Source organism: Ascaphus truei, chromosome 3 (assembly GCF_040206685.1).
Source record: "Ascaphus truei isolate aAscTru1 chromosome 3, aAscTru1.hap1, whole genome shotgun sequence".
NCBI classification, from domain to species: domain Eukaryota; kingdom Metazoa; phylum Chordata; class Amphibia; order Anura; family Ascaphidae; genus Ascaphus; species Ascaphus truei.
In genome coordinates, this window is record NC_134485.1 from 28,401,676 (window position 1) to 28,427,948 (window position 26,273).

A 26,273-nucleotide genomic window follows, 5' to 3' on the forward strand; every position below is an offset into this window, starting at 1 on the left:
GTTGCAAAACAAAAGTAGGTTAGAATTTGAAGGCCTATGGTAGATGAGTCTGTGGAATGCCTTTTCTTTGATTCTTGTCTACATTTTTTGTTTTTAGGTTTATCATTTGAAAACCCAGTTCTGTAAATGTGTATTTAGATTTCAGTGACATCACAAATGAGAATCTTTTGCTGCTATTATGATGGTGGGGGAAATGGGTTATGTTTACTGCCTCATAGCGTTTCTCTCAAACCTGGCTTTCCTCCAGGAGACGTGGATGATTATTGTGCCGAAGTAGAGGAAATTCTGCCTCAGCATTTACAGCTGTCTACATGCTCTGCGCTGGGAGCATCCCCCAGCTCTTCTCCTCACTCAAGCCCCTGTCCATCACCCACAATGCCAGATGTTCCTCCCCCTTCCCTTCCGGTGCGCCCAAGTCGGGCACCTACAAGAACTCCAGGACCCCCTGTGTCCTCATCCCAAGGTATTTACACAGTGTGCTGACTATTCATATCTGCCATATGTTAAATACATACATTACACCTGCAATATTATTGGTGTTTGACCAGCTTTCGTCACATTTTTTTATGTTTAACTTGGCTTTGCGATGACTTTAGACCAGAAGTGCAAATGTGACAGTGAATCCCTCGCCGTATGAGTTGTTCATCAAATATTTCTAAGATTAAAACTTTATTAGGGTTCTCCTATACCCTACCAAAGAAGTATGCAAAAAAAAAATGTATATCCATAGAGGACTGTGTTGCAGGTTCTACTGTCTGCAAAAAACCCAACATATTTATTGTATATGTTCTTATGGCATGGAAGGGAGTAAAAAATTAAAACCTTAAACGGGTGAATGGTTGCAGTGGTTGGTCCCTGAGTTTTCTGTGAACGAAGCTCCGTTCATGTTCTTGTTTTGCTGTGGCCTCGAACTATATCACAAACTATTATTCAATATGTTGTGCAGCAGCTTCCCCATGCTGGAGGAGACTTAAGTTCAAGTCATTAAAGTTTAGCTTTCTCCAGCTGTTCTCCAGCACTGGGAAGCAGCTTTGCCACATATTTGATAGTGGTACATTATTAATCTTCACAGATTTAGGGCCTTCCTTATATGCAGTGGATGGGATCGGTGTTCAGTAGGAGCCTCGTCTGTATTTTGCAAGTCAAGTGTAAAGATGCAATAGTGGCTACAAAAAGTACCCTGTTTGGTTACTGGTTCGGGTTGCAGTTTCGAAGGTCACCAGCAGCAGAGCACCCCGTGCAGGGTGCAGGTTATAATCATTTAGCCCTTGTTCATTTTGTCAGATTGTAAGTCGGGATTTCATCAGTATTGTGCTAACTTTCTTGTAACTAGATTTACTGTTCTGCACTGATATTGCCTTGGCATTTAACCTAAGGTAGTCCGGTTACAGGAAATGTTCATGCACTTGTTAAATATGGATTGTAATACATTGGTTTGCGTTATTAGGTTCTCCAGTAGAGTTTCAACCAATAGTGCAGCAGAAAGAGTCTGTTTCTTTGAGCCTGGAACCTAAACGCGCACCACCTCCACGACCCGGTGTTCCTCCTGCACGTCCAGCACCACCGCAGCGTCCCCCCCCTCCATCAGGTAAACTACAGCTAGAATAGCAGGTGTACATTGTAACCACAGTATATATACTCTATAACACCCTGACCAGGGGTGGCCAACTCCAGTCCTCAAGGGCCACCAACCGGTCATGTTTTCAAGATATCCCTGCTTCAGCACAGGTGGGTTAGCCACTGATTAAGCCATCTGTGCTGAAGCAGGGGTACCCTGAAAATAGGACGTATTGGATGCCATTTAGGACTGGAGTTGTCCACTCCTGAGTTATACAGTAATGCAGCGGTGCGCAAACTGGGGGGGGGGGCAGGTGATTCTTCTGGCAGGTGCGGGCGGTTGCAGAGGCCACACGCTCTTCCCCAAGGCATTTAATTTAATGACGGGGATCACGTGAGGCCCCTGCAACACTCCACTTGCCTTGTTTCGGACGGCTGTGTGACACATCGCCATGGCAACGGGGCGTCAAATGACACTGCGGGCCATGTGACGTCACATGCGTCAAATTGTGCCACGGATCATGTGACATGACGTCACATGACCCCACAGCGTCATTTGATGTGGCTGTAAGGTGGGGGGGGGCGCCTTACCGGGGCAAGCTAGGCAGGGAAGCACAGCAGGAAAAGTTTGCGCTCCCCTGCAGTAATGCACTACTGATAAAAGGGGACTTGTGTCATCCACTTATTTAGTGCCGGAGATCAACGTGTAAAAAGCATGTGCCCCTTTTAAAAATATAACTTTAAAAAATGGAACTTTAAAAAAAAAAAAAATCAGTGATTGAGAGTATTTCTGTTTCTTCTGGACTTGGGAAACTGTTATTTGGATTTGTGATGTCATTTGTAACACTACAAATAGCAGAAATGCCTCACTAATCACTCCGAATATTATTATTTATTTATTTGCTTATTTTTAGGGGCAGTCAAAGCTGGCTGTGTTTTTTAACTTTAAATTTTTAGCTACCAGGGCTCACGTAATAGCCAATTTTCAAACCTCCTGCGGGCCAATAGGAAGCCGTGATGTCTTCCGGTGTTTTTCTATTGGCCCACGTGACGTGGGAACTTTAACCTTGCAGGAGATCCCGGCACCCCCTTTGGAAGTAAGTATCTCTGGAATCAGGGGGTCCGCGGAGCTGAGATCAATGAAGTTCAGCATCGGAGACCCCCTGCTTCAATCCTCTGTAAGAAAGAAATTAATATGGAAATTAACCGGTTGGATTGCTCATTTGTTCTCACCCTTCATGATCACATGATGTTTGAGCCGGCACTGAAGAGGACAGGTTTGTTCTGTTTGAGAAGCAGAACATGTAGCCGCCTCCATGATTTTTAAAGTCCACAAACCCAACCTCTTGTTCGCCAGCAGAGGAAGTATTTTTATGCTATAATGGCTTCTCTAGTGAGTGAGGAGGTGACCTAGAAATATCCTAAAGTCTCCTCTTGAGGTAGCTATCGTTATGATTAAACAACAATATACAGAGTATTTAAACTTTAACTCCGAACATTTGCACAAATTTGATACAAATCAAAGCAGTATATTGGAGCACCAAACCTGGGAAATAAACATATATTTTTTTAAATTGCACTTTTTGCATGCTTAAATCAAGAAAAACAGGTGTTTCGCCACAATGTTCTATACATATTGCCACGTTTTATCATTGTCGTGCTTTTAAGCCTACACAAGGGTTTTGCACACAATGGTCCGGGTTCTTCTTGGGCCTCTAATGCTTGTAGCAACCTTTTACAAAAGGGCAAAACGGCTCCAAAATATGTGAGCTGCAACTCCATGGTACCCTGCTTTGCTTGTGTTTCCCATGACCTTGCAAATTGTGCTTAACAGCAAGTGATGTCCTCTATTTATATTACTCCACAACTGTTTTAGAATGTGATCTGATTTGTGTGATGCGATTCCATGGTAGTGAGGGCAGAAAGGATACTCCTAAAATAGGCGTTTTGTAGAATATATTTTATTACATCGTATAGATTTTTTTTACATTTTTTTAAAAATAATTTGAAGACGTGTGTCCTGGCTGCAGAGGTGCATTCAGTCTTGCATGGGCCAAAAGTATCCCTAACAAGATTCATTTTGGATGAGGGATCTTGAAAAAGGGGGATTACGGAAATCGTGCTGGTCACCTGCTGTAGTTTTAACATCGATCGTTTCACACTGAACCAGACGTCCACATCTCTGTAAAGCACTCCTTGCGGTGTTTTAGGTTGGTATTAAGTGCTTAGTTTTTAGAACGGGTTTTCAGCATTTTAAAACTGCGGCAACCTGTAATATATTGTGACCCCTTAAAATGTGGTGTCTTTGCTAAACCCCAGCGTACCCATCCTATGTACAGTGGCGGAAAACAAGTTTGTGAATCCCTTAGGATTTTCACATATTTCAAACCTAAAATGATATTAGATCTTAATTAATCGAAGTCCTAATAATAAATAACAATAACCTGATTAAACAAATGACACAAAAACATGATACTTTTTTCAACATTTATTTATCCACAAATGATTCAACATTCAATATCAATGTGTGAAAAAGTATATGAACCTTTAGATTCAATACCTAGTGGCACTTGCTTGAGCAGCAATAACTTCAACTAAGCTGGTCAGTCTCACATCGGGTTTGAGGATTTTTGGCCTATTCCTCGTTACAGAATTCCTTCAACTCATGACCCACTTTCGCTTCAGCTCATGGACGGATGGCCTGGCATTCTCCTCTAGAATCTTCTGATACAATGCAGAATTCATGGTTGGGTCAATGATGGCAAGCCTTCCAGGTCCTGAGGCAGCCCCAAACCATCACACTCCCACCTTCATGCTTGACGGAATGAGGTGGTTCTGTTTGGGCACAGCGGTTGGTTTACGCCAAACATAACAATTCTTATTGAGGCCACAAAATTCTACCTTTGACTCGTCTGTCCAGAGAACATTGTTTCAGAAGTCTTGTGGGCCATCTTTGTGTTCTTTGGCAAACTTTAGACAGGCAGCAATGTTCTTTTTAGAGAGCAGTGGTTTCCTCCAGGCTTTCCTTCCATGAATACCATTCTTGTTCTTTTTTTTTTTTTTTTTTTTTTCTGGAGAGATTTTGATTGTTCGACCGCTCCTGGGTTTGGTGACTGTGGTCTTGAACTGTCTCTATTTGTAGACTATTTGTCAGACAGTAGATTGGTAGAGCCCCAAATCCTTAGAAATGTTTTTGTAACCCTTTCTAGATAGATGAGCATCAATAACAGCTTTTTTGAGGTCCTTCGAGATTTATTTGGATCTTGGCATGACGTTTCCACACACCTGTTTGGTGAAGACCAAACTCATAGCGTTTCTGATCTTTATATAGGGTGGGGCCTCCCAAACTCACCCATGAACATCTCATTCTAATCTAATCATTATGTCAACACCTGATTCTAATTATCCCCTTTAATTTAGCTGATAAAACCAGGGTTTCACTTACTTATGCACATACCTTGACTCTTAATTGCTCATTGTTTTTGTCTAATTCATACATCATTTTGTTTGAAAAATCATTGAATTGGTTAATATAAACCCCATTGGATCTTTAAGAAACGCCTGGTTTTTATTCAAGTAGGTTATCGTGGAAAATTATGGAATTTCCTTAATTATCATTGGGGCGCAAAAACTTTCTCACCACTGTATGTAGAATTACTTTGTTGTGTTTGGGGCGTATGTTTAAAAAAAAAAAAAAAATCAATTAACTTGTTTGTTAATTATATATAACTTATGCCATAGTACAACATGTTTCGATTGATTGATTTTAAAAATGTCAGAAAATGAATATCATTAAGGCTAGCCATTAGGAATTCCGCTAGTAACATCATTTGGAACCCCAGAGTTGTTGTTTGATCCACAGGCATACAGATGCAAATATTTACACGGCAGGGCTAATCTTGAAGGCACCTTCTGGCCCTTCAAGTACATTTATCATGTCAGGGCCGGCTTGTAGTTTTGTGAGACTCGGTGCAAGGTCTTTCGCGGGGCCTCTTACCTGGTCCAGTATCTTCTCAGGTGTCATGACACCATGCAGAGTCACGTTGTCATGGCAACACAACACCATTTGTCGCCGCGGTGCCTTGAGGACGGGACGCTGTAGGAGGAGATGCCACCGGACCAGGCAAGCAAGTTAGAGGCCCCACGCTCTCCCCCGATCATCAGTTTAATTGTGGTGGAGGGAAGAACGCGAAGCTCGGTGCAGGGGCACCGTCATCAAGCCAGCCCTGTGTAATGTGCCTCATCTTATTACCACCAGGTGGTGCAAGGAAAGTAAGCGCAAACCTTAACAATATATATAATATTCAAAAAACAAAATTAATATCACCAAGAGGAGATGCAGCTGGTGTGAGTGATTTCACAATCACCCAAAGTAACGTCTGGGGGAGGACACAAAGCGCAATATTCCTCTCCAAGGTGGAAAGTCACTGGGAACCTCGATTTGAAATGAGCAGCATATGTAAAGCAAAAAGAAAACATATAGTGCAACACAATTTAATTAATAAAAACACTCGAGCAAGGAGGCTCCAATAGGCTCAGCTGCTACACATCCACCGCTTCCGCATGCAGACGGCGTCTGACGTCACGGCCCAGCTCTCTCAGCGTTCTAGCAATAGAGGAGGATCATCGGGCTCCGTGGTAGTCAAGGCAATGCAGGACGCACAGGCAGGAAGATGCAAAACACCAGCACAGCTGATCTCATGGCAAAGGGGAGCACCCCTTGAAGAAGTCCGCCCTATCGGACGAAACGCGTAGGGTTTTTTCCTGTGTGCTCAGACTTTGTGAAGCAGTCAGCTCCCCTTCGCCGTGAGATCAGCTGTGCTGGTGTTTTGCATCTTCCTGCCTGTGCGTCCTGCATTCCCTTGACTACCACGGAGCCCGATGATCCTCTAGAACGCTGAGAGAGCTGGGCCGTGACGTCAGACGCCGTTGCATGCGGAAGCGGTGGATGTGTAGCAGCTGACCGGAGCATTCTACTGCGTCTGAACCCATAGTGGTTAAATTGCCTTTATTATTCCTGGAGCATGTGAGTGTATTGGAGCCTCCTTGCTCAAGTGTTTTTATTAATTAAATTGTGTTGCACTATATGTTTTCTTTTTTCTTTACATATGCTGCTCATTTCAAATTGAGGTTCCCAGTGACTTTCCACCTTGGAGAGGAATATTGCGCTTTGTGTCCTCCCCCAGATATTACCACCAGGTAACTGGTGAATTCGCTTTTTTTTTGTTTGTCTTATTCCAGAATTTCCTTGCAATCTTTAAGATCGTTTTATGTTAATTTTCAGGGGAGAGGAGGGAATTCAATGAATTCCATATAATTTCACATAATGTACATTGAATGCAGTACAAGCAGCTGTGGAACAGGAAGATTTTAGGAATTCTTTCCTACTTGCTCTGTCATCTTGTTCTACTTTATTTTTGACCTTTTAATTTGCTTCCCTTAATGCTGCTGCTTCATCATTTTATGCATTATAAGGGGCTAGAAGTCCAGCACCAACTAGAAAAGAAATTGGAGGTAATTGCTACTTGTGTGTTTTTTCACATTTGACACAACCCACCTCTTGTACCATACTGTATATCATATGCTAAACGCTCGACAACTCTAATGCAATCCATTCCAAGTTGTAAATAAGCATATTGATGCTTACTTGTTCCTTGGGTATGTGCTTTTTATTTTACGCATTTGCTGTGTTTTTTTTTTTTTTTTTAATTCATAGTATAATAAATGTGTTGCTAAAACACTACATTTTACATTACGTTATTGTTATAAGGTATATTGCCACTTGATTATATATTCATTTATTATACTGCCACATACATCATCGTGTAGTTTTTTTCTACGCAGTTGCTGTTCTTTCAGTATGGATTTTGGATCAGCTCCAAGGCCATTTAAACTAATCCCAATGTTTTGGAGACGTCTGTAGTTGAAGATAAAAATGATTGTCCATTTGTAACTTTGCTTTGCCTCGCTGCCACTACAGCTTTATATGTGATTATGCTGCCTGTCTCTCTTGCTTGCTGCCGTTTTTGCCCCCATATGTTGCTATTTGTGCAGTCTCTAGTGTTTCTTCTTTCTTTTGAAAAGGTACAGGCGGTCCTCCTAGTCCAGGGGTAGCTCGGAAAGATGTAGAAGGTAAACTGACCTGCCATAAGTATTTACTTCGCCAGTGTTTAAAAACACTTGTAATGCTGTTAACTGTGTGTGTCATTCTGCATGATGTTATCCAGAACACTACAAAGGTTTGATGTAGTTGGTCCAGATGTGGCCCCTAGTGCTTGCAGTGTTGCTTAATCTGCAGGAAACGTTATCCCTAACGTTGGCTTGAGATGTTAGAAATCAATCAAACATGGTCATTGTTCAAGACCACAAGTATGTGTGTACTTTTACATATGAACATGTTGGTACTAATCACACACTGCTACAAAATGTAATTAACACACTTGGTTCTTTGTTATATAATGCATGCATATATTGTTATATAATGCACGCGATTTTGTCTCGACCTACCACATAAATAACCTGATCTGTTAAATGGCCATTTCAGGGCGCCGGCAGCTTCCTGCTCAGACTGGACACTCAGCCACTGCTTCTTACAGTGCAGTTAGACCGGTGAGTATTTTACAGGTGCAGTGCCTTCTACTCTAGAAACACATTTTTACCCTTTGACAAATACCCTTTGAATTGGCCCTTAGTCACATTCCTGCAGGTATATATATATATATATATATATATTCTGTGTTAAGAATGATGTAGAAAAAGAAAAAAACAAGTAAGTGCATGATGAAACTCGCATTTTTTGGACAGAAAACACACATAGCAAGGGCAAGAAAACACAAAAAAAAAGAGGGGGGGGGCAGCTTACTAAGGCATGTAATTATTTAAAAGTATTCAAATACGTGCAACAGACTGGCGTGGGGATGAAGAAAAGGTGTCCAATCCACAGCAAAACATACAGGGCACCCACCCACGAATACAAAACACACATTCTCAAGGATGAACATGTAAGATCTATAGTTGAAAACCATAAATAAGTCGCCATGGTAGCCAAGTCTTTTCAGTGTTGTGGCCGGCATCTCATTATTTCCATTACTAAAACACTGCACATACTGTACCGTCTCCAATCAGCTGACATTGAAGGGAGAGTATATTTTGAGGCTGCTGCATTAAGCCATGTGTATGGTTATTTGACTCCTTGGGCAGAAGGAGCTCTGGAATGGGAGGTTCAATAAGAACAGCTAAGATTCCAAAGGTAGTGTGGCGCCAAATTTGGTTCTGGATGGGATTGCGACTTTTAAGAAATGTATTGCTTCCCTTCTGGAAGGAAGAAAAACCCCGTTTTTGGGGTAGAAAACATGTGCAATAAACCAGAGGGCTTTTTCCACTGCAGCAAAACATTCATACCCAACCTATTTTTCCTGTCTGTACATGACTCCATTCGGAGCGGTCACATCATTTTCAGGCTGTTCAATTTTCGCCGTTGGACATCGCAATGATTACCACGGTGTCGTGGTTCTGACAACACCTGAAATGTTACAGGGTTCATGCCTCATTTGGGCAGGTCTTTAATTCTGCCTTTGGTGGGTTTGTAAAGAGTTATAATAACTCATGAATTAGCTGACAATGTGCTGATCTTCTGGCCTTTCCAGCAGGGATAATATAAAAGTAGCAACATCAGATTATTTGCTTCCCATCATTTAATTCCAGTTATTGTGCAAATAAAATATTTCATAGCTATAGAAAAATAGTACAATTGCCTTCGAAATCAATATTTCCAACCGCAACAACGGAGCTCCTGACTTTACACAATTTGACACAGCAGCTATTTTTTACTTTTCTTTTTAGACTATTCCTCCACGTGCTGGAGTTATTAGCGCCCCACAAAGCCATGTGCGTCCAACACCAGCAAGAACACCGGAAGCACCAGGCAAACAAGCTGAGCCTGCCAAAGGTACAGGGACATACTTATACCATGTGCTGCCACTTTCAGCCGGGGCTATGACAAGGCTGTAAGGTAAAGAAAACAAATTAATTCCCAAATACCCCAAACAGTGCTAAGTTATAGCGTGCCTCAGCACCCATTCATATGAGTGGGATTTATAGCGTGCTAAAACTTAGCACCCTTTTGTGGATCTGGGCCTAAGAAGACTTGAAGACTCGTTTTATCTAAGTATGTGGTGTCCAAAGAAACTAGAGCAAGACATACATGTTGGCTTTGGGGTAATGGCCCTGATTTACTAAGCGGTACTATTCCACCAGACACTTTCTGGCCCATTCAAGTACTGTAAATGAGCCAATCGGTAGTACCACTTAGTGAATATGGCCTTCTGTCTCTTATTAGTATATTACATGGTTGGAAATTGTCTGGTTCTTTAGATTTTACTTGTTTTGCTGCTTAGTTCCTTTACCCAAAGCGCCATTATTGGCTACACACTTAAATAAGGACAGTGATTTACCTGGTTACACACAGTAGATTAGAAACGATAGTTGGACTGTGTAATGTTATGATTTTTGTGTAGTTGCCATACTTCATGGCATTAACACTGAATGTCTAGTACTGAATACCATGTCCTTATACCAAAATAAGGAGAAATATATACCTGGGGCGTATAGTGTATCTGTGAGCGTAAAATCGAAGAATAGAACCCTACAGATCAGAAGCAAATCCTCACATACCTGTTTAATTTTATGTTCTGCCTGCACCCACTGTAGTATTACCGTACCTTCTGTAATAATCCACATGAAGTCCTTCCCTACAAAATAGTATTTGATGAACATTTATCACAATTTCCCTTTTCAGGGTTTGCTTCACTTCCTGAGCCACTGAAACCCCAGCTTGCAGCTCCTCTTCAACTCAGTCCACCACCCCAGCCTCCTTGCCAAAAGATGCAAGAACCTCTACTGCCTACAACAATGCAACCCACATCCCAGACTCCCCCTCTGCAAAATCTAGACGCACCACCACAAGCTCCTCCACGCAGCCGTTCCGCGCAGAATCTGCCTTCAGAGCAAGCTGCGGCTCAGCAGGTAGGTCTTCCAGTCTCTCTACAGCAAATGGGATAGCAGGAAACCTGCATTTCCAACAAAACAATTCAATGTTGACATCCGAATAACCCGAGACAACAAAATACTTCCTGTTGACCATGATAAATGCATTAGTGTAGCCACTCAAGGATATCCTTAGGAAGAATCAAGTTTTTAATTTTATTACATTTATAATTTCCTTGTGCAGACCTCATTTGTAATGATTAACCCCTATTGTTCAGTGTAGACAATGTAATCAACTTTTTCTGTCACTGATGCAGATGTTTGTTCTCCAGCATCAGTGACACGTGATGGAGAATATACAAGAACGTAATTCTGTTTCATTTTATTATCTGATACCATGTATGTGCAGTGGTTGACAAATCACCAAAAAATCTACTCGCCACACAAAAAAATCTACTCGCCACCTAGTACCAAACGTGTGCTGCTTGGGCCAATATTTACTCGCCCGGGGGTTAAATCCACTCGCCCGGGGCGAGCAAATGTATAGGTTTGTCGAACACTGTGTGTGTGTACAGTATCTTTATTTATATAGCGCCAGCCATGTACACAGAGCTTCACAGCAGTAATACACATGACATAATATAACACATAATGGGAATAAGCGCTTCAGACATTAAAATAACATTAGGAAAGCGTCCCTGCCCTTGAAGAGCTTGCAATCTAAGTGATAAGTTGGGAGAACTTAGAGATCGTGGGGGGTATTCTGGTCAGTGCTTCTGCAAGGGGTCAAGATCCATGCATATAAGATGTATCAGCCAGCGGAGCTACCCATATGCTTCGTTAAATCTTATGATGGTCTTAACGGTGGAGAGAGAGTGCTAATCAGATATTGATGGGAGGGGGCATTCCAGAGGTGTGGGGACAGCAAGTGAGAGGTTTCAGGCTGGAGAAGGCTTTAGATACAAAAAGGGTAGACTGAAGACATCCTTGAGCAGAATGCAAGAGTCGGGCAGGTGTGTAGCAAGAAATTGTGGCGGGGAGGTGTAAGGAGAGGCAGAGGAGTGGGTGGCTTTAAAAGAGGGAGCATTTTGGAAGCAATACTGGATTTAATAGGAAGCCAGGAGAGAGATTTCAGCAGGAGAGACTGAAACAGATTTAGTAGAGAGTAAAGTGTTCTAGCAGACGTGTTTAGGACAGATTGCAGGTGAGACGAGAGAGAGGCACAAAGGCCAGATATTAGAAGATTACAGAGTCCGTATGGGTGCTGGCTGCAGTCCATTGGTGAAGGTCAAAAGAAGAGGTTAGAGAGAGAAAGTGGGAAGCCCAAGAGAAAGATGGGTCATCAATATAGAGCCAGGGCTCGACAAATTACAAGAAATGTCACTTGCCAAAAAAAACTTTTTTTTTGTTTTTGTTTTCCCTTTCTCCCTTTCTCTCTTTCTCTCACCCCCTCCACTTACCTGGCTTAGGTGGACGGCAGCAGGATTGACTCAAAACGGGAGCGGGAGAAAACGATCACCATTTCAGCAGGGCAGCAGGTGGCGTTAGATGGTGACAGCAGGCGGCGGCAGCAGGAGAGTATTCATATCCATGTGAGCAGCAGGAGAAAAGAATCTTCTCCTGCTGCCACTGCCTGTCTTCCGCCATCTAACACCTCTTGATGCCCTTCTGACATGGTGCTCGTCTTCTCCTGCCTCCAGCTTCTTCTTCTGCTCCTGTCTCAAGTCAGACCTGCCGCAGCCTTGCCAGCTCACAAAATCCAGTTGCCCCAGGCGAGCGGGCAAGTGGATTTGTCGAGCACTGCATATGGCAGTTGAAGTCCTCAAAGAGAAGAGAAGGGGAGTCAGAGGAGAAAAAGGAGAGCCAAGATTCAAAGTTGGAGACACAAAAGGGGGATGAGGAGAGGCAGGTGGGGGATAGATGACCGCCACCTGGAGAGGGTGAGGGAAGGGTTCAGTAATGGCAGATTGAGGACAGGAGGAGCCCTACACCTACACCCCTGCCATCAGGGCATGATGTGTGGGATAAAGAAAGGCCCCCGTAAGAGAAGGCAGCTTCCAGTGCAGAGTCAGATACCAATGCAACTATCGGTATAAAAAAAAGCAGGTATGTACACTAGTGTCATTTGTGTATAGTTAGATAATTTAAAGAAGCAGCTTTACACTTTGGAATTAGCAAAATAAAGTACAGAGAAATGGTCTTGTACCTAAATCTGATGAAAGCGATATGTGGGCTCGCATCCTCAAACGATATAAATGTGATAGTGGTAAATAAAGTTTCGTTAGCTATCTGAATATTCATTTTACGGTTCAAATGACTTGCCTCATGAGTTGGCTTCCTAAAGAAAGTTATTTCACTTGCCAGGATTAGGATGAATTGTAGCATCCAGGCATCATTTGCATCACTTTAAGCAAAACAACTGCATTTCAATTTATTATGTTAAAACCATTGTGACATGCTTCTTTATTTTAGCTGAGCCAGGTATATATATAAAATATATATATATATATCTATATGAGAAAAAGAAGAGAGAGCGCACGCCCCATAGCGTAATACAGTACATTTATTTGGGAAAGGGAAGGGGGGGGGGGGTAAAAAATCCACTCACAAGGGTAAATTAAAATCAAGCAGTGTGTGACATATCACCACCAACTCTGGTCACTCGGCATCCAGACCCTGCAGTCCAACTCTCACTTGAAGCTGCTGGTAGATGTTCTCTGGTGCGTGTGTCGAAAGGCTCCTTAAAATCAATGATGCAGTGTTTGAGTTCGGGTACTAACTCCAATGTCTTCTGGCCGCAATGTGAATCTGCGCTCGATGCGGCCCGTCATGCGCTTGCGTGATGCCGCAGTTCCGTTCCCTGACGCGTTTCGTCACGTGCTGTGACTTTCTCAAAGGGTTGCTGAGTTGGCTTCCTAAAGAAAGTTATTTCACTTGCCAGGATTAGCATGAATTGTAGCATCCAGGCATCATTTGCATCACTTTAAGCAAAACAACTGCACTTCAATTTATTATGTTAAAACCATTGTGACATGCTTTTTTATTTTAGCTGAGCCGGGTATATAAATAAAATATATATATATATATATCTGGACTGAAAGAACTGGGCTCCCTGAAGAACATCCCATGGCTATATATATGTACATTGACAAAACAAACAAATTGGAGTAGCGCCTTAGGAAGCTTGATAAGGATAAATCAGCTGTGTAAATCAGATAGAGTTAACAAGGCTATTGACCAAAGAATCCCCAAAAGGGCGAATTTGTGATAAAAACAACTGAAATCTATAGCAAAAATAAAAAATATGAAACATAAAAAATAAAATAAAAACCAGATGTCAGTTGAAATTTCAAAAAATGTACTTAGTCCACTGGAGTTTTGCTGCCCGTATATAAGGATCACCAAATCCCAAGGATATCTGCAGAAAACAAGAAGAAAAAACAGGCGCACTCCTAGTGTGAAAAAGTATAAAACAGTATTTATGGGATTGTAAAATATAAAAAGCGCACTCACAAACAGAGTAAAAATAATAGCATTTATGAGATGTACTCAATCGCCTTGAAGCTTTGAAAGGAATGTATCAGCCTGTCCCGTGGGGTGCCACCTCTGGTGTATCCGTTGGTTCAGCAAGGTGCACTGGAGCCACCGCAGCCAGATGATGTAATAATCAGCAACACGGTCAGAGACTCCCTCCAGATACACTTCCCACAGCTCTCACTGCTCACCAGCAGGCAACTGCAAAACCAGAAGCGATAGCAGTCCCAAGCAAAATAGCAACAGCTCCAAGGTACTCTCTCCGTTCGTGCAGTAATGTCAGCCACAAACTCGCCTCTTTGGGAAACGCCCTACGCGTTTCGTCACTAAGGACTTCGTCACGGGTACTAACCGTGTTGCTGATTATTACATCATCTAGCTGCGGTGGCTCCAGTTTACCTTGCTGAACCAACGGATAAACCAGAGGTGGCACCAACAGGACAGGCTGATACATTCCCTTCACAGCTTCAAGGCGATTGAGTATATCTCATAAATGCTATTATTTTTACTCTGTTTGTGAGTGCGCTTTTTATATTTTACAATCCCATAAATACTGTTTTATACTTTATCACACTAGGAGTGAGCCTGTTTTTTCTTCTTGTTTTCTGCATATATGTACATTGCTCTATGTCAGGCGTGTGCAAACTTTTCCCCGTGAACACCTCTGCCTGCTCTCCTCGCGCCCCCTAGCCCCCCCCCATTGACTTTGGCGCCATGGTAACGTGACGTCACCCCGCGACGCTGGGTTACCATGATGACGCGTCGCTGGAAGGTAAGTGTATTATAGAGGCGTTGCGCGGTCCCCCAGCATTTAATTGAAATGCCTGGGGGGTGAACGCGGGACCTCTAACTGCCGCGCCCCCCCCCCCTGTTTGCGCACTGTTCTAGGTTACGTTAGTTGCCCTATGTTTCAATAAATGTCTTTTGTGTTTTTTTTTCATCTGGAGAGTGCTGCGGACCCTTTCTTTGTTATATAGCATGGCTTCCCTTCCACACTATCACACGTGCGATGCTTTCTGAGATCCCTCATTTTTCTAATTGGGCTGAGGAAAGACAAGAAATTGGCAAATATCACTGTATATTTTCCTTTTTCACTCTAATAACTCTGAAACTATCATCTGGGTACCATCATTAAAAATGTGTAGTATAGTTATGAATAATGAATAAGTACATGGTAAGGTTGCCGTATGTATTCATTCTCCTAATTTCTTCTTTCAATATCTGTCTTTTACCACAAGCAGGAGCAACCATCAGGGTAACAGGTACCTGAATAATTTAACAATCTTCTATGTAATCCACCTTAAATTGTGCCATCAGTAAATGATGCATTTGGCTTTACACATCTCATGTCACTGATCATAATTACCACATTTGTTATGTTGACCAGTTAACCATCATTTCCACTGCACTTATTTTGTCATGACAAAGATGCGGATAATCCTATTACTATTTGACCGAGTTGAAGCACAAGCATTAGGTTTGGTCGTTTCTTTGGGATTTGCCAACATTGAGTGGTCTGCAAGGCCTTTGCGCAAGAACCTGCCACAGGGATAGAGAATGTCCCACTGCCTGAAGAGATCAGTAATGTAGCATGATTTTTAACAAGCGTTATTTTAAGTGGCCTACTTTCCCCTCTGCTCCCAGATACAGTTACCTCCCATGAAGCAGAAGCACTTCTCTCAGTGTGAAACTGCAGCAATGCAAGAGGTTATGGTCCAAATTTAATGGTGGTTCATTTTGAAGTTGCATAAAAACGTTTAGTATTGGTGGACAAGACTATGTATGGTGAGCTTCTGCGCAATGTGTAACATTGAGCTGGTAAACGCTAAAGAAACGTTTGGAACTATAAAAGCACTTCTAACAAATTATAATTAGGTTGGGAATTGTGAAAGGTATGGTTTAGTCCAGCATGGAAAGGAGAGCGTTGTTTTAAACACGAACTTTCCTTTTCCGTTGTCCTCGTTTGGCCGTAGGCACCAACGGGTAAGTAACCTGGGTCATGGATTTAACCCATTAGTTCCTATTGCCATTGGGGACATTCAGGAAAATTTGAATCTCTATCATGGCATAATTTTTGCAACATCATATATTTTACTGCTGCAGAACATTAGACTTTGCCAATTTCTCTGCACAACACGTCAGACACCTGAATCCGAATGTGCACACTACTCTAGCTAAAGTAAAACATTCTTCTTTGACAGATTCCAAAAGGCAAAGTACTTTGGTCGAGATTCATTAAGCTTCAGTAACGGCTATCAGAGTTTGATTAACTTGAGTGGCACTTAATGCAGCCTCTTACTTACTCCAACACTCGTTACAGGAGCATAGTACATTTGCCAACTTAGTGCAGAGCAAAAGGCTCAGGCTCGCATTGTGTGAGGACTATAAGATAATTTGACATCATCCATTTTGAAGGACACGTAGACTGCAGTCAATTGGTGAACAATCCTTTTGTTTGTTTTGTTTTCGCAAAGCCTATTTCCCTGCCTTTCCAAACTTAAAGAAAATAATCATTTTAATCTGCATTCATTTTCATATTTAACATAACTAAGCAGAACTTAAAATATGAATGGGGGGGACTTATCAAAATGTTGCTTTATCTTTAAGCAAACATCACCAGATTTATCAACGTAAATCATTTAAGTTTCAGTACATGGGGTAACTCGATCAACATTTTGGTTAAGCCCCCTTTCAGCCCCCTTTCATCAGCCTGCTCATCACTGTTGCTGTGATCTGTCCTTTTTGTTATCGCTAGATAGCATTGCTAATGTGTTGCTATAATATAGACCAGGGGTGGCCAACTCCAGTCCTCGAGAGCCACTAACAGGTCAGGTTTTAAGCATATAGCCGCTTCAGCACTGATTGAGCCACCTGTGCTGAAGCAGGGATATCCTGAAAACCTGACCTGTTGGTGGCCCTTAGGACTGAATGTCAGCTTTTTAAATGTATAAAGTTGGTATATGTACTGTACATCAACTAAAGGGAAGCTGCATTGTGAGTGCATTACCCTTCTGATAGCTTATCGGACTGTCTTATTTTCCTTTTTATTACCATTGCTTTTTTTTTTTTTTTTACATTCATATTAATATTTAATATACTTATAAGTTATTTGTTGTAAATATTATCAATTTTAATGTTTTTGTACAATAACCATAATCATGCATTTTTAATATTGATAGTGTATACCTTATCTTAAAGCCATTGAGACTAACCATAAGACTTAATGCAGCCTATGTGCAAATATGTTATCAAACTTGTATTAGGGACTGAAACTGTAGAAGTCCAGTCTAAATATCTTATGGGATGAGACTAGATATATTTATGCTGGGTTGTTCTCAAATTTGTTTTTAACCTTTTGATTTATGCACCCTTCAGAGGCTACTAACTTTTTTTTTTTTGTTTGTTTTTTTTTCATTTGACTTGTTGCATGATTATTGCATGACGCAAATGGAAATCAAGGCTAGGCAAGTATGTGTTAATAGATGTCGTGTTTTATTTAAGTAAGCAGTGAAAGCATTTACTTTGAAAGGAATAAAGCCTTTCGTTGAGGGTATTAATGTTTTTGGAAATGAATAAGAGACAGATTAATTGTAAAACAAAATTGCCAATGTTAATACTGCGCATTTTTTCCCCCCCCTCAAATTTCAGCTTGTAGCAAATGGAGTCCGTGGCATTGAAAGCCAATTTGACAATGATCCTTTTGTGGACTTTTCATTTGATCAGCTTCCCATTTCAGAGCTTCAGGCACCAGTTCACATATCTCCTGTTCCAGCATCAAGCCAAAGGGAGTCGATTAATTTGCCTTCTGTGACACACAATAATACGAATAGCATAAGTTTCACGCCAACAATGCTTCCTGTTCCAGTCCGTAGTGGATCCCAAGATAGCCTACGGATCTCACCAAACCCGTTTGTCAGTGGGGCACACGCGATCAGTTCTACCAATCCCTTCACTGAAAGAACAGCGAATACAGGAAACCCATTCCAAACCCCAGACCTTCCACTGATTGCTCAGCCATTAGTACCAACAGGCATGTTGGATCCATTTAAAGCTGTAAATCAACCAGAGCTGCAGAGAAACAGACCAACATTTACACTGGGTCCAGTTGAAAAAAGTCTTTCATTACCAAACAAATTTTCCAAATTGCCAGATACTAATCGAAAATGTTGGGTAACATTTGACGATGATAATTCCCGTACTAAACTGAACACGTCTCCTGACAATCTTGTGGCATTTGGTCACGTCGGTTCCAAAAATACTTCACAACAGTCAGGTTTTGATAATAACTGGAATACAGTTGCCACTTCTTCCTCCTTTACTTTGCCATTAAGAAGACCTCCTGCACCACCACCACCTATTCCGTCACGGACAAAACCTGCACCGCCGTCCACCAAATCCCCAACTAATTCTTCACCAACTCAAGAGTTTACAGACAGGTAACATGCTGCGGTAATCGTTGGGCATTTGAATTTCTGTCGAGTGCAATAACTAGTTCATTGTGGAATGCATTGCACTTTCATGTGAGCTGAAAAATAACCACTATTTAATGTATTTGCAAAGTAATTGTTGTGTATATTTTGGTCACATTTCACATATGATTTTTCTACATGCTTGAGATTGCTGCAAATGTGTTGTTCTACATGGAAATGGTGAGCGAGTAGACGATGCATTGTCTTTCCACAGATTTTCTGCTCTAAAAACCTATTTATAAAAAAGTAAACTACTGGTTTAGTCTGCATTTCTTTTGCGCATATATGTTTATATGCACTTGCTTTAGGTTTTGTTCTGTTTTAAGGTTTATACTGTACGCTGAATGTTTCATTATCCAATGGCTTGAACAGCAACCAAATATTCTATTTTAGTGGGAAAAATATTGGAATATATTGAGCTTTTGATGGATATTAGCTCTTCTAGTTCAGGCATAGAGAAGCCATTTTATCCACACTTAAGGAATATGAGAGGTATAAATGTCTTGGCAAAGTGACAGGCCCATGTGGTGCTATCGCACAGAAAGTCATAGGCTTTCCGTGCCATAGAACCAGATCTGCATTATCGCACTTATATAGAATAAGGGTCATAATGTGAATCCTCCCCTTCACTGCATCTCATGAACAGCTGGAGAAATAGGATATCTGCTGCATGCATCAATATGGATTTTAGCCATTTGAATGGAGCTGATCTCTTCTCTAGCACTAGGACATAGCTTCACAGCATATTAAGGCCCGTTTTATAGTTGGCGCGTGCGTGCTAGTGCATGTGCAGCACACTTTTTGTGTATACAGGTCTGTGCTGTGAGCGACAGGTGGGCGTGGCTAAGACGTCACACCCGGCTTCACACACAGCCACAGCCTGCACAGTTTTTACAACAGATTCAAGGCTGCTGCCGCTGCAAAGGGGAGAGAGCGCCTTGCTACAAGGGCTGCCCAGTTTGAGTTGTGCCTGTGTGTGAATTCTCGCTGTGGGAACTGCGCACAAAGCGTTCTGTGTGCAGGGTGAGTTGCGAGCTCCTCCTGCCCCCGGGAACACCCCCCCCCCCCCTGCCTATCCAAGAAGCGCTGCGATTGGCTTGGCAGAGTCACGTGGCGCGGCAGCGCGAATATATAAATTTTCACATCTTTGCTGTACTCTGCCACGCACCCGCTCACTGCCGTGCACGCGGCCGAAGTATAGCAGACCAGGCTAGGACACAGACAATATTAAGTGCCGCACGCGCACATGGTGGCACATGGGCGCGCACTATATTACGGGCCATAAGGGGAAGGAGTTTTCCCCATGAAATGTTACACTTGTTCCATCAGTGTATCCAAAAAGGAGTTTTTTTGTTATGCATGTGAGGGTTACCACAGCTTCAGCTTTTTACATTTAGGCCTCAAACGTATATATATTCCAAATGATGTATTGGCAAATGCCAAGAAATATTCAATGAAGCATCACCTGGCTCCTTGTACAATTGGCTAGATCTAGGGATACCGGTTTTTGGTGATGTCTTTATCTCCTACCTGTGGATAGGCTGCCACGACGTGGAATTTCATAGGAAAGGATGCTTGATTTTCGGTGTTGATTGGGTTTTAACCAAGTGCAAGATGGTCAGTAGGATGGTGTTTATTTCGGTTAAAACCTAATATCCTAGCTATATGTTTTCACTGGCGCTATAGTCCATATTAAAAGCGAAGTCTTGGACAGTTTTTTATTATTATTATTTAAATATCCAGGAGTGGCAGAACCTGTTTGAGTAACCTGGAGACTGAAGCTGAGAACCCACAAAACTGAAAGTGCTGCAAAAATTCCACTAGTCCACGGGTGGCCAACTCCAGTCCCCAAGGGCCACTAACAGGTCAGATTTTAAGGATATCACTGCTTCAGCACAGGTGCTTCAGTCTTTGGCTGCACCACCTGTGCTGAAGCAGGGGATATCCTTGAAATCTGACCTGTTGGTGGCCCTTGAGGATGGGTGTTGGCCACCCCTGGACTACTCGGTGAATTGGGGTGGTGTCCTACATCACATTCAGAACATGTACAATGGTAGCTACCAGTCATGAGCCTATCTACAATGTTGTCGTTTTGATCATTATTCTGATAACGTTTGGATGGTTTTGGAATAAAGCATTCAATTAGGAAGCAAAAGGAAATGTAAATATATGTATAAGTCAAATGACTTAGTGGGGATTTTTCTTTTAGCCAGGAAGTGTTGGGAAATTACACAATCCTTGAGAACTTCCTGGCAAAAGGGCTCCCACCCACCTTCTACCCTGTTTCTTATGCCATTGTGTGACATAGGCCTGGAATTGTATCTATCCACGTTACGGAAATGAACAATTAAATACCATTTCAACAGGTCCCTCCAATAGTGTGGAAAGTTATCTTTGGGGGACCTTCTAGAAAGGAAGGAAAATGCATTTAAATACAGATACACTTTTTGTACGATTTGCTCATATTAACCTGATTTATTTAAAGCACAGTCACACTTTCTCAGTACTGTACTGTTTTTTTGGGACAGAATGGCACACAGGAATTGTATAACATGAAAATTTTTAATCTAACGTACAATTGTTTTTGCTTATTTATGCTGTTTCCAAAAGTCAAATTAATACGCAAAATACAAACAAAAAGCCTCTTTCTGTAAATGATATATTCAAGTTGTTTTGTTTGTTTGTTTAAACCACTGATCTAAGAAATGTCAGGTTGTCTCCTTTGCTGTAAGGGAACTGCAGTTATGTCCACCTGCTTTGGCAGGAAAGGGGTGTCATTCTTAAACATTCTCATTTTACTTCACAGGTGATAATTTTTCATGCATTAAAATGTACCTGTCCAATGTGGAGTAAGACACAGAAAATGATCTTGGACATATTTTTGGCAAATCTATTTTCCAAAGATTATTTCCATATTGTTAACAGTTTAACATTTGCCAACAGTTGCAAGCATTGGGTATAATAAATGTTAAGGAACTGGTAAGACTGGGAATGCAATGGTGTTGAGCACTTAATTTGATTGATTTACATTTCCAATAGTGCTATTGCATTGGACATAGCATAGTTATAACAGTCTGCTTGGTTCACACATTTCCTGCTTCAGATACCTGAACATGTGCGTGAAATATAGCAGGTTAAAAACGATTAGCATCTGGTGATACAAATTGGTAGGTACACCGTTTCTCTTAAAAAAAAAAAAATGTGTTCTCTGTAGCTCATTTACTGAGAGGTTTCACAAATTGCTGTAAATAGTCTGTTTAGGAAGTGCAAGCCCTAACATATTATTCAGAGAACTGGTTCTTTGGATCCTATCAGTATGGTTTATCCAGGGATGCTCAACCTCGGTCCTCAAGTCACCCCAACAGGTCATGTTTTCAGGATATCCCAGCTTCAGCGCAGGTGGCTCAATCAGAGGCTCAGTTGAGGACTGCTGAAGCTGGAATATCCTGAAAACCTGACCTGTTGGAGAGGGGGGGGGGGGGGGGAGCTTGAGGACTGGAGTTGAGCACCCCTGGTTTAGTACACACTTCAGCTTTGTACAACTGCTGGCCTGTTAAAGAAACAAAACAAGCAACTATACAGCACTCTGCTTATCGCCAGTCTCCTTGTATGTGTTTGTGTTCCAAATGTTAGGAATAGAACACTCCCGTATGGTTCAGTTTGATCCTTTTATGTAGCCGAGGAATTCCAAATGAAATGTACTGGTTACAATTAGGAATGCATAATATATTCTGAATTATTCTCTGCCTCAAAGAACATGCAACTGTATTTATTAACGTGTAATAAACATGGAATCTGTGCATACTGTATACTTACTGTAGAAGGAACAAAAGACTACATTCCTGCTCAAATATCCTGTTACTGGTGGCGCTCAAGAAATGGTCTCATTTTGATATCTAATGAAGCGGTGCTCAACTTCAGTCCCCAAGCACGCCCGCCCCTCTGTCGTCTCCCCTCCTCACAACAGGTCAGGTTCAGGATATCCCAACTTCAGCACAGGTAGCTCAATCAGAGGCTCAGTCAAAGTCTGAGCCACCTGGGCTGAAACAGGGACTGATTGAGCCACCTATGCTGAAGCAGGGATTCCCTGAAACCCTGACCTGTTGGCGTTTGGGGACTGGAGTTGAGCACCCCTGGTCTAATGCACATAATTATGGATGGATCTAATAAGCAAATTGAGTTTTGCAAGCTTCTGTCTCTTAGGCTAGTCTTGGAGACAGCAAACGTATTACCTTCTAAAACATCATGTTTCACCTAATTATATGTCAAACATTCTATACTCCAGCCGTTGAACATCTACAGATGTAGTTCATTAAGAACTTCATAGAAAATAGGTTAGGTATAAATTAAATTATCTTGTAAGTAAGTCGGCTAATTCTGTTAGGGAAAAAAGAATAGCATCTAATACACATTTACAAGATTTTTAAATGGCATCAATATACAAAATAGTTTATTCCAAATGAAACCTATGGGGGATGTGGTGTATTTTATATCGTGCTTCTATTTTGTTGTACATTTTTATAGAAAAGTGTTTATTGAAATAGGCCGGCTGCTTTAATGTGCGTATAGAACAGTGTCCGTGTCTGGGATATATTTTCCATTAGCAGCTGTGTTTACACTGTACTTTATTTTGTGATCAGTCTGCTTCCAGTTGAATATTACATTTGTCATTAAGTGTGCTCGATATAATATCTGTATATATCACCCCTGATGGCTGGGGACGTAACAGGAGTGTGTAGTATGTTCATGCATATTGACAATACGTCACAGGAAGGGGATTTGCGGTAAGTACTCCATATTGACCCATGAAGTGCTGGAGATGCCTGCAAAAATTATTGTTCAGCACAGTATGGGCTAAATACCGTTTCTAAAACAACTGCTGAATCTTTAGTACTACTGCAAAACAAAAAAAGTGTTTTTATGAAATGTATATGTGGCTAGTTGTTCTGTTGACATGTAAATCTTACATTGCTTCTGTGGTATGTGTTTGAGATTACATAAAGAACCAACTTGCAGTGTTGCATTCATTGACGCACAATAACCTGCATACTTCCTGTGAAATATGTGGTGTGATATTGTTACAATAAAGAGAACAATGTACAAAGAGTTATTGGATTTATTCGTTTGTAAATTGTTGCAGAGAGACATGGTTTTGATGAGGTGTGAGTGATGGAAATGTAACTTCTTTCTAAATGATTTTAGTATAGTCGTGAAATAATTTGCTGTATTAATCCATTGCTCGAATGAAGAAGGTTAAACCGAAATGAAGGGTTTAGAGTCATTAAATGGTGCCAAGTCGTAGTGTAATTTAAGTCCCGTTATCTTGAATAAGGTAAGTTGCACTAATTCTTTGCCCTTTAACACCTGTTAAATAAATCTTGGCTTTCAAGGTGCAATCCTCTAAAGCAGGAGTGCCCAACCCCAGTCCTTAAGGGCCACTAACAGGTCAGGCTTTAAGGATATCCCTGCTTCAGCACAGGTGACCACGCCACCTGTGCTGAAGCAGGGATATCCTTAAAGCCTCACCTGTTAGTGGCCCTTAAGGATTGGCGTTGGCCACCCCTGCTCTATAGCCTTCGGGTAGGACACGATGTGAAACCTAGAATCAAATGAAACTTTAATTTTCTGTCACTGCCCTTGGGAGGGGGAGCTAACAAACAGGAAGCCAGAGACAAGCAGAGGATTATGGGAGAGGGCAGGGGAAGATTGTAGACCAATATCGGCCCGGTCGATTTCTCTCATACTGGCCCTCCTACATCACGTTGTCATGGTGATGCCTCGCCATGGGTCGTCAGGTTATGGCCTCACTTTTGCCATGTGACGTTGGAGCTTCATTTGACGTGAGGGTCGTCATGACTACGCGATGCTGCAGGAGGAGACGCTGCTCTGGAGGAGGAGATACTTGGGGACTCCGCTCTCTCCCCCGGCAATCAGTTTAATTGTTGTGGGGAAAAAGTGTGGGGCCTCAAACCGCAGGGTTAGGTGCAGTGGTACCGCCATCAAGCCCCCCTTTACACTCCCCCGCCTCTCTCACACACTCCCCCCTACACTCCTCCCTCTCTTCCCCTTTCCCCCTTACACTCCCCCCTACTGTTACCCTATTACACGCCACATCTCTTTCCTTACATTACAGTCTCCCCTCTCTTGCTCTCTTTCACTCCAACACCGCCCCCCAAACAATCTTACCTTGGTGAGGTTTCAGTACTGCTCCGGTCCTGCGTCAGTCTGCGGACTCCGCAGCTCCCACCTCCTGGGCGACCCAACTTCTGACGCTGACAGGAGGAGGGAGAGGATGCATTGACAGCTGGGCGGTGTCCTATCACCAGCATCACTCGCCCACTGAGGCAAGCCCGAACTCCCGATAGGCCATGTATGAAATGTAGGCCAATCTGCCTCTGGGAGAGGGACACGGACATATATTTTTATGCCACTAAAGTAAGTCGGTATTAATTTTTTCATTTTTTTAATCCTGGATATTTCTTGTAATTTTTTTTTATATAAACTGTTTATTTGGTTTTGGGTGGGATTGTTCTGTTCGGCCTAGATGCACCAAGTATGTCAAATCTGGGAATAACATGACTTGACAGAAAACTGGCATGACTATAATGTTTTCCAAATTAATACCGTGTCCACAAAGAGAATTATTTGCAAAAACAACGGTCCTCGTACATTTCATTAGAAGCGGTAATGTTATTTTAGGATAACTTTATCTTGGTTGCTCCCGTGTAGATCCTGTAATGTAGCTTTTTCTGTGTGGAAAAAGCAGGGAAATAAAGGTTTATTAAAAAGTTGCTTTGCTGTTACTACCACCCAGACCCTGTAAAAGCTCTATTGCAGGATCTAGATGGGAGTAATGCAAAGTTTTGCTATGACAACGCGGGGATTTAACATGTTTTTAACAGGCTTTAGTGAAAAGCTGATTGATAATGCATAATTTGCATGTCCTCACTAACATCTGCTATAGTAAATGCTTTGCGTGTGACGTTCTTTTCTGTGGGAGATAGTGTAGCTGTTAATTAATTAATAGATAGATATACATATACACACCCCTTTTGCCAAGCGCTATCTCTGGAGGAGGATATTTTGGTTATCTCGGCCTCTGAGATGCATCTAATTTTTTTTAGAATTGAAAATGCTGTGACTTTTTGGCAGTGATCTGCCAGAAATTAAAGGGATAGATGTGTGAGACCAGAAAAATATCCAGATCTGGCCTCCTGTAGCTTGGGGTCAGTTTGTAACAATGGGGGAAGCTGTTTGGCAATGGCCTTGACTATACCCTCTGCTCATTGTCCACTCACTAAGGCCTCGGCCATGTTAACCGCTCAGCACTGAGCCCCTACAGCCGCAATTAGAGCGGCTTTAGTAGGGGCTCACCTGCGCTTCCGCGCGCTTGCGGAAGCGCAGGTCTTTGGGGAATTTAAAATTCCCCCGCTTGCCGGCGCAACAGGCCGGTCACGTGAGCGGTTCGCCCAATGAGGGCGAACCAGCTCCGTGACGTCACTGGCCTGCCCCGGCCCGCCCCCTGAGGGCGCGTGCGGTAAGCAACCGTATCAGTAGCTCAATGGACTTCAGTGGCATCTCATAAATAAAAATCAGCACTTCAAATAATATGGATGCAGAATACCCAAATCTCACTGATTTCAGTATTCAAAGACCTCTACTTTCACATTGTCCACCTGTCTCTCTTGCACTAACCTACGGTCACTTTTTTTTCTTTTTTCAACTTGT

At 42.1% G+C, this 26,273-nt stretch overlaps 1 protein-coding gene across 9 annotated transcripts in view; it reads left to right on the plus strand.

The window, feature by feature from the left end:
- Nucleotides 1-23,651, plus strand: part of SYNJ1 (synaptojanin 1) — a 79,616-nt gene extending 55,965 nt beyond the window's left edge. For 3 of the 9 annotated variants that reach the window (XM_075593872.1, XM_075593875.1, XM_075593874.1), the window contains 8 exons: nt 248-463; nt 1,448-1,588; nt 7,033-7,071; nt 7,642-7,689; nt 8,102-8,166; nt 9,400-9,505; nt 10,355-10,581; nt 17,725-23,651. In XM_075593872.1, the coding sequence (XP_075449987.1) occupies nt 248-463; nt 1,448-1,588; nt 7,033-7,071; nt 7,642-7,689; nt 8,102-8,166; nt 9,400-9,505; nt 10,355-10,581; nt 17,725-18,516 (1,634 nt within the window). In that variant the 3' untranslated portion in view covers nt 18,517-23,651. Of the gene's footprint in view, nt 1-247; nt 464-1,447; nt 1,589-7,032; nt 7,072-7,641; nt 7,690-8,101; nt 8,167-9,399; nt 9,506-10,354; nt 10,582-15,314; nt 15,339-17,724 lie in introns of all 9 variants that reach the window. The other 6 variants (XM_075593880.1, XM_075593881.1, XM_075593873.1 and 3 more) reach the window with 6 other exon arrangements.
- Nucleotides 23,652-26,273: the final 2,622 nt, after the last annotated feature.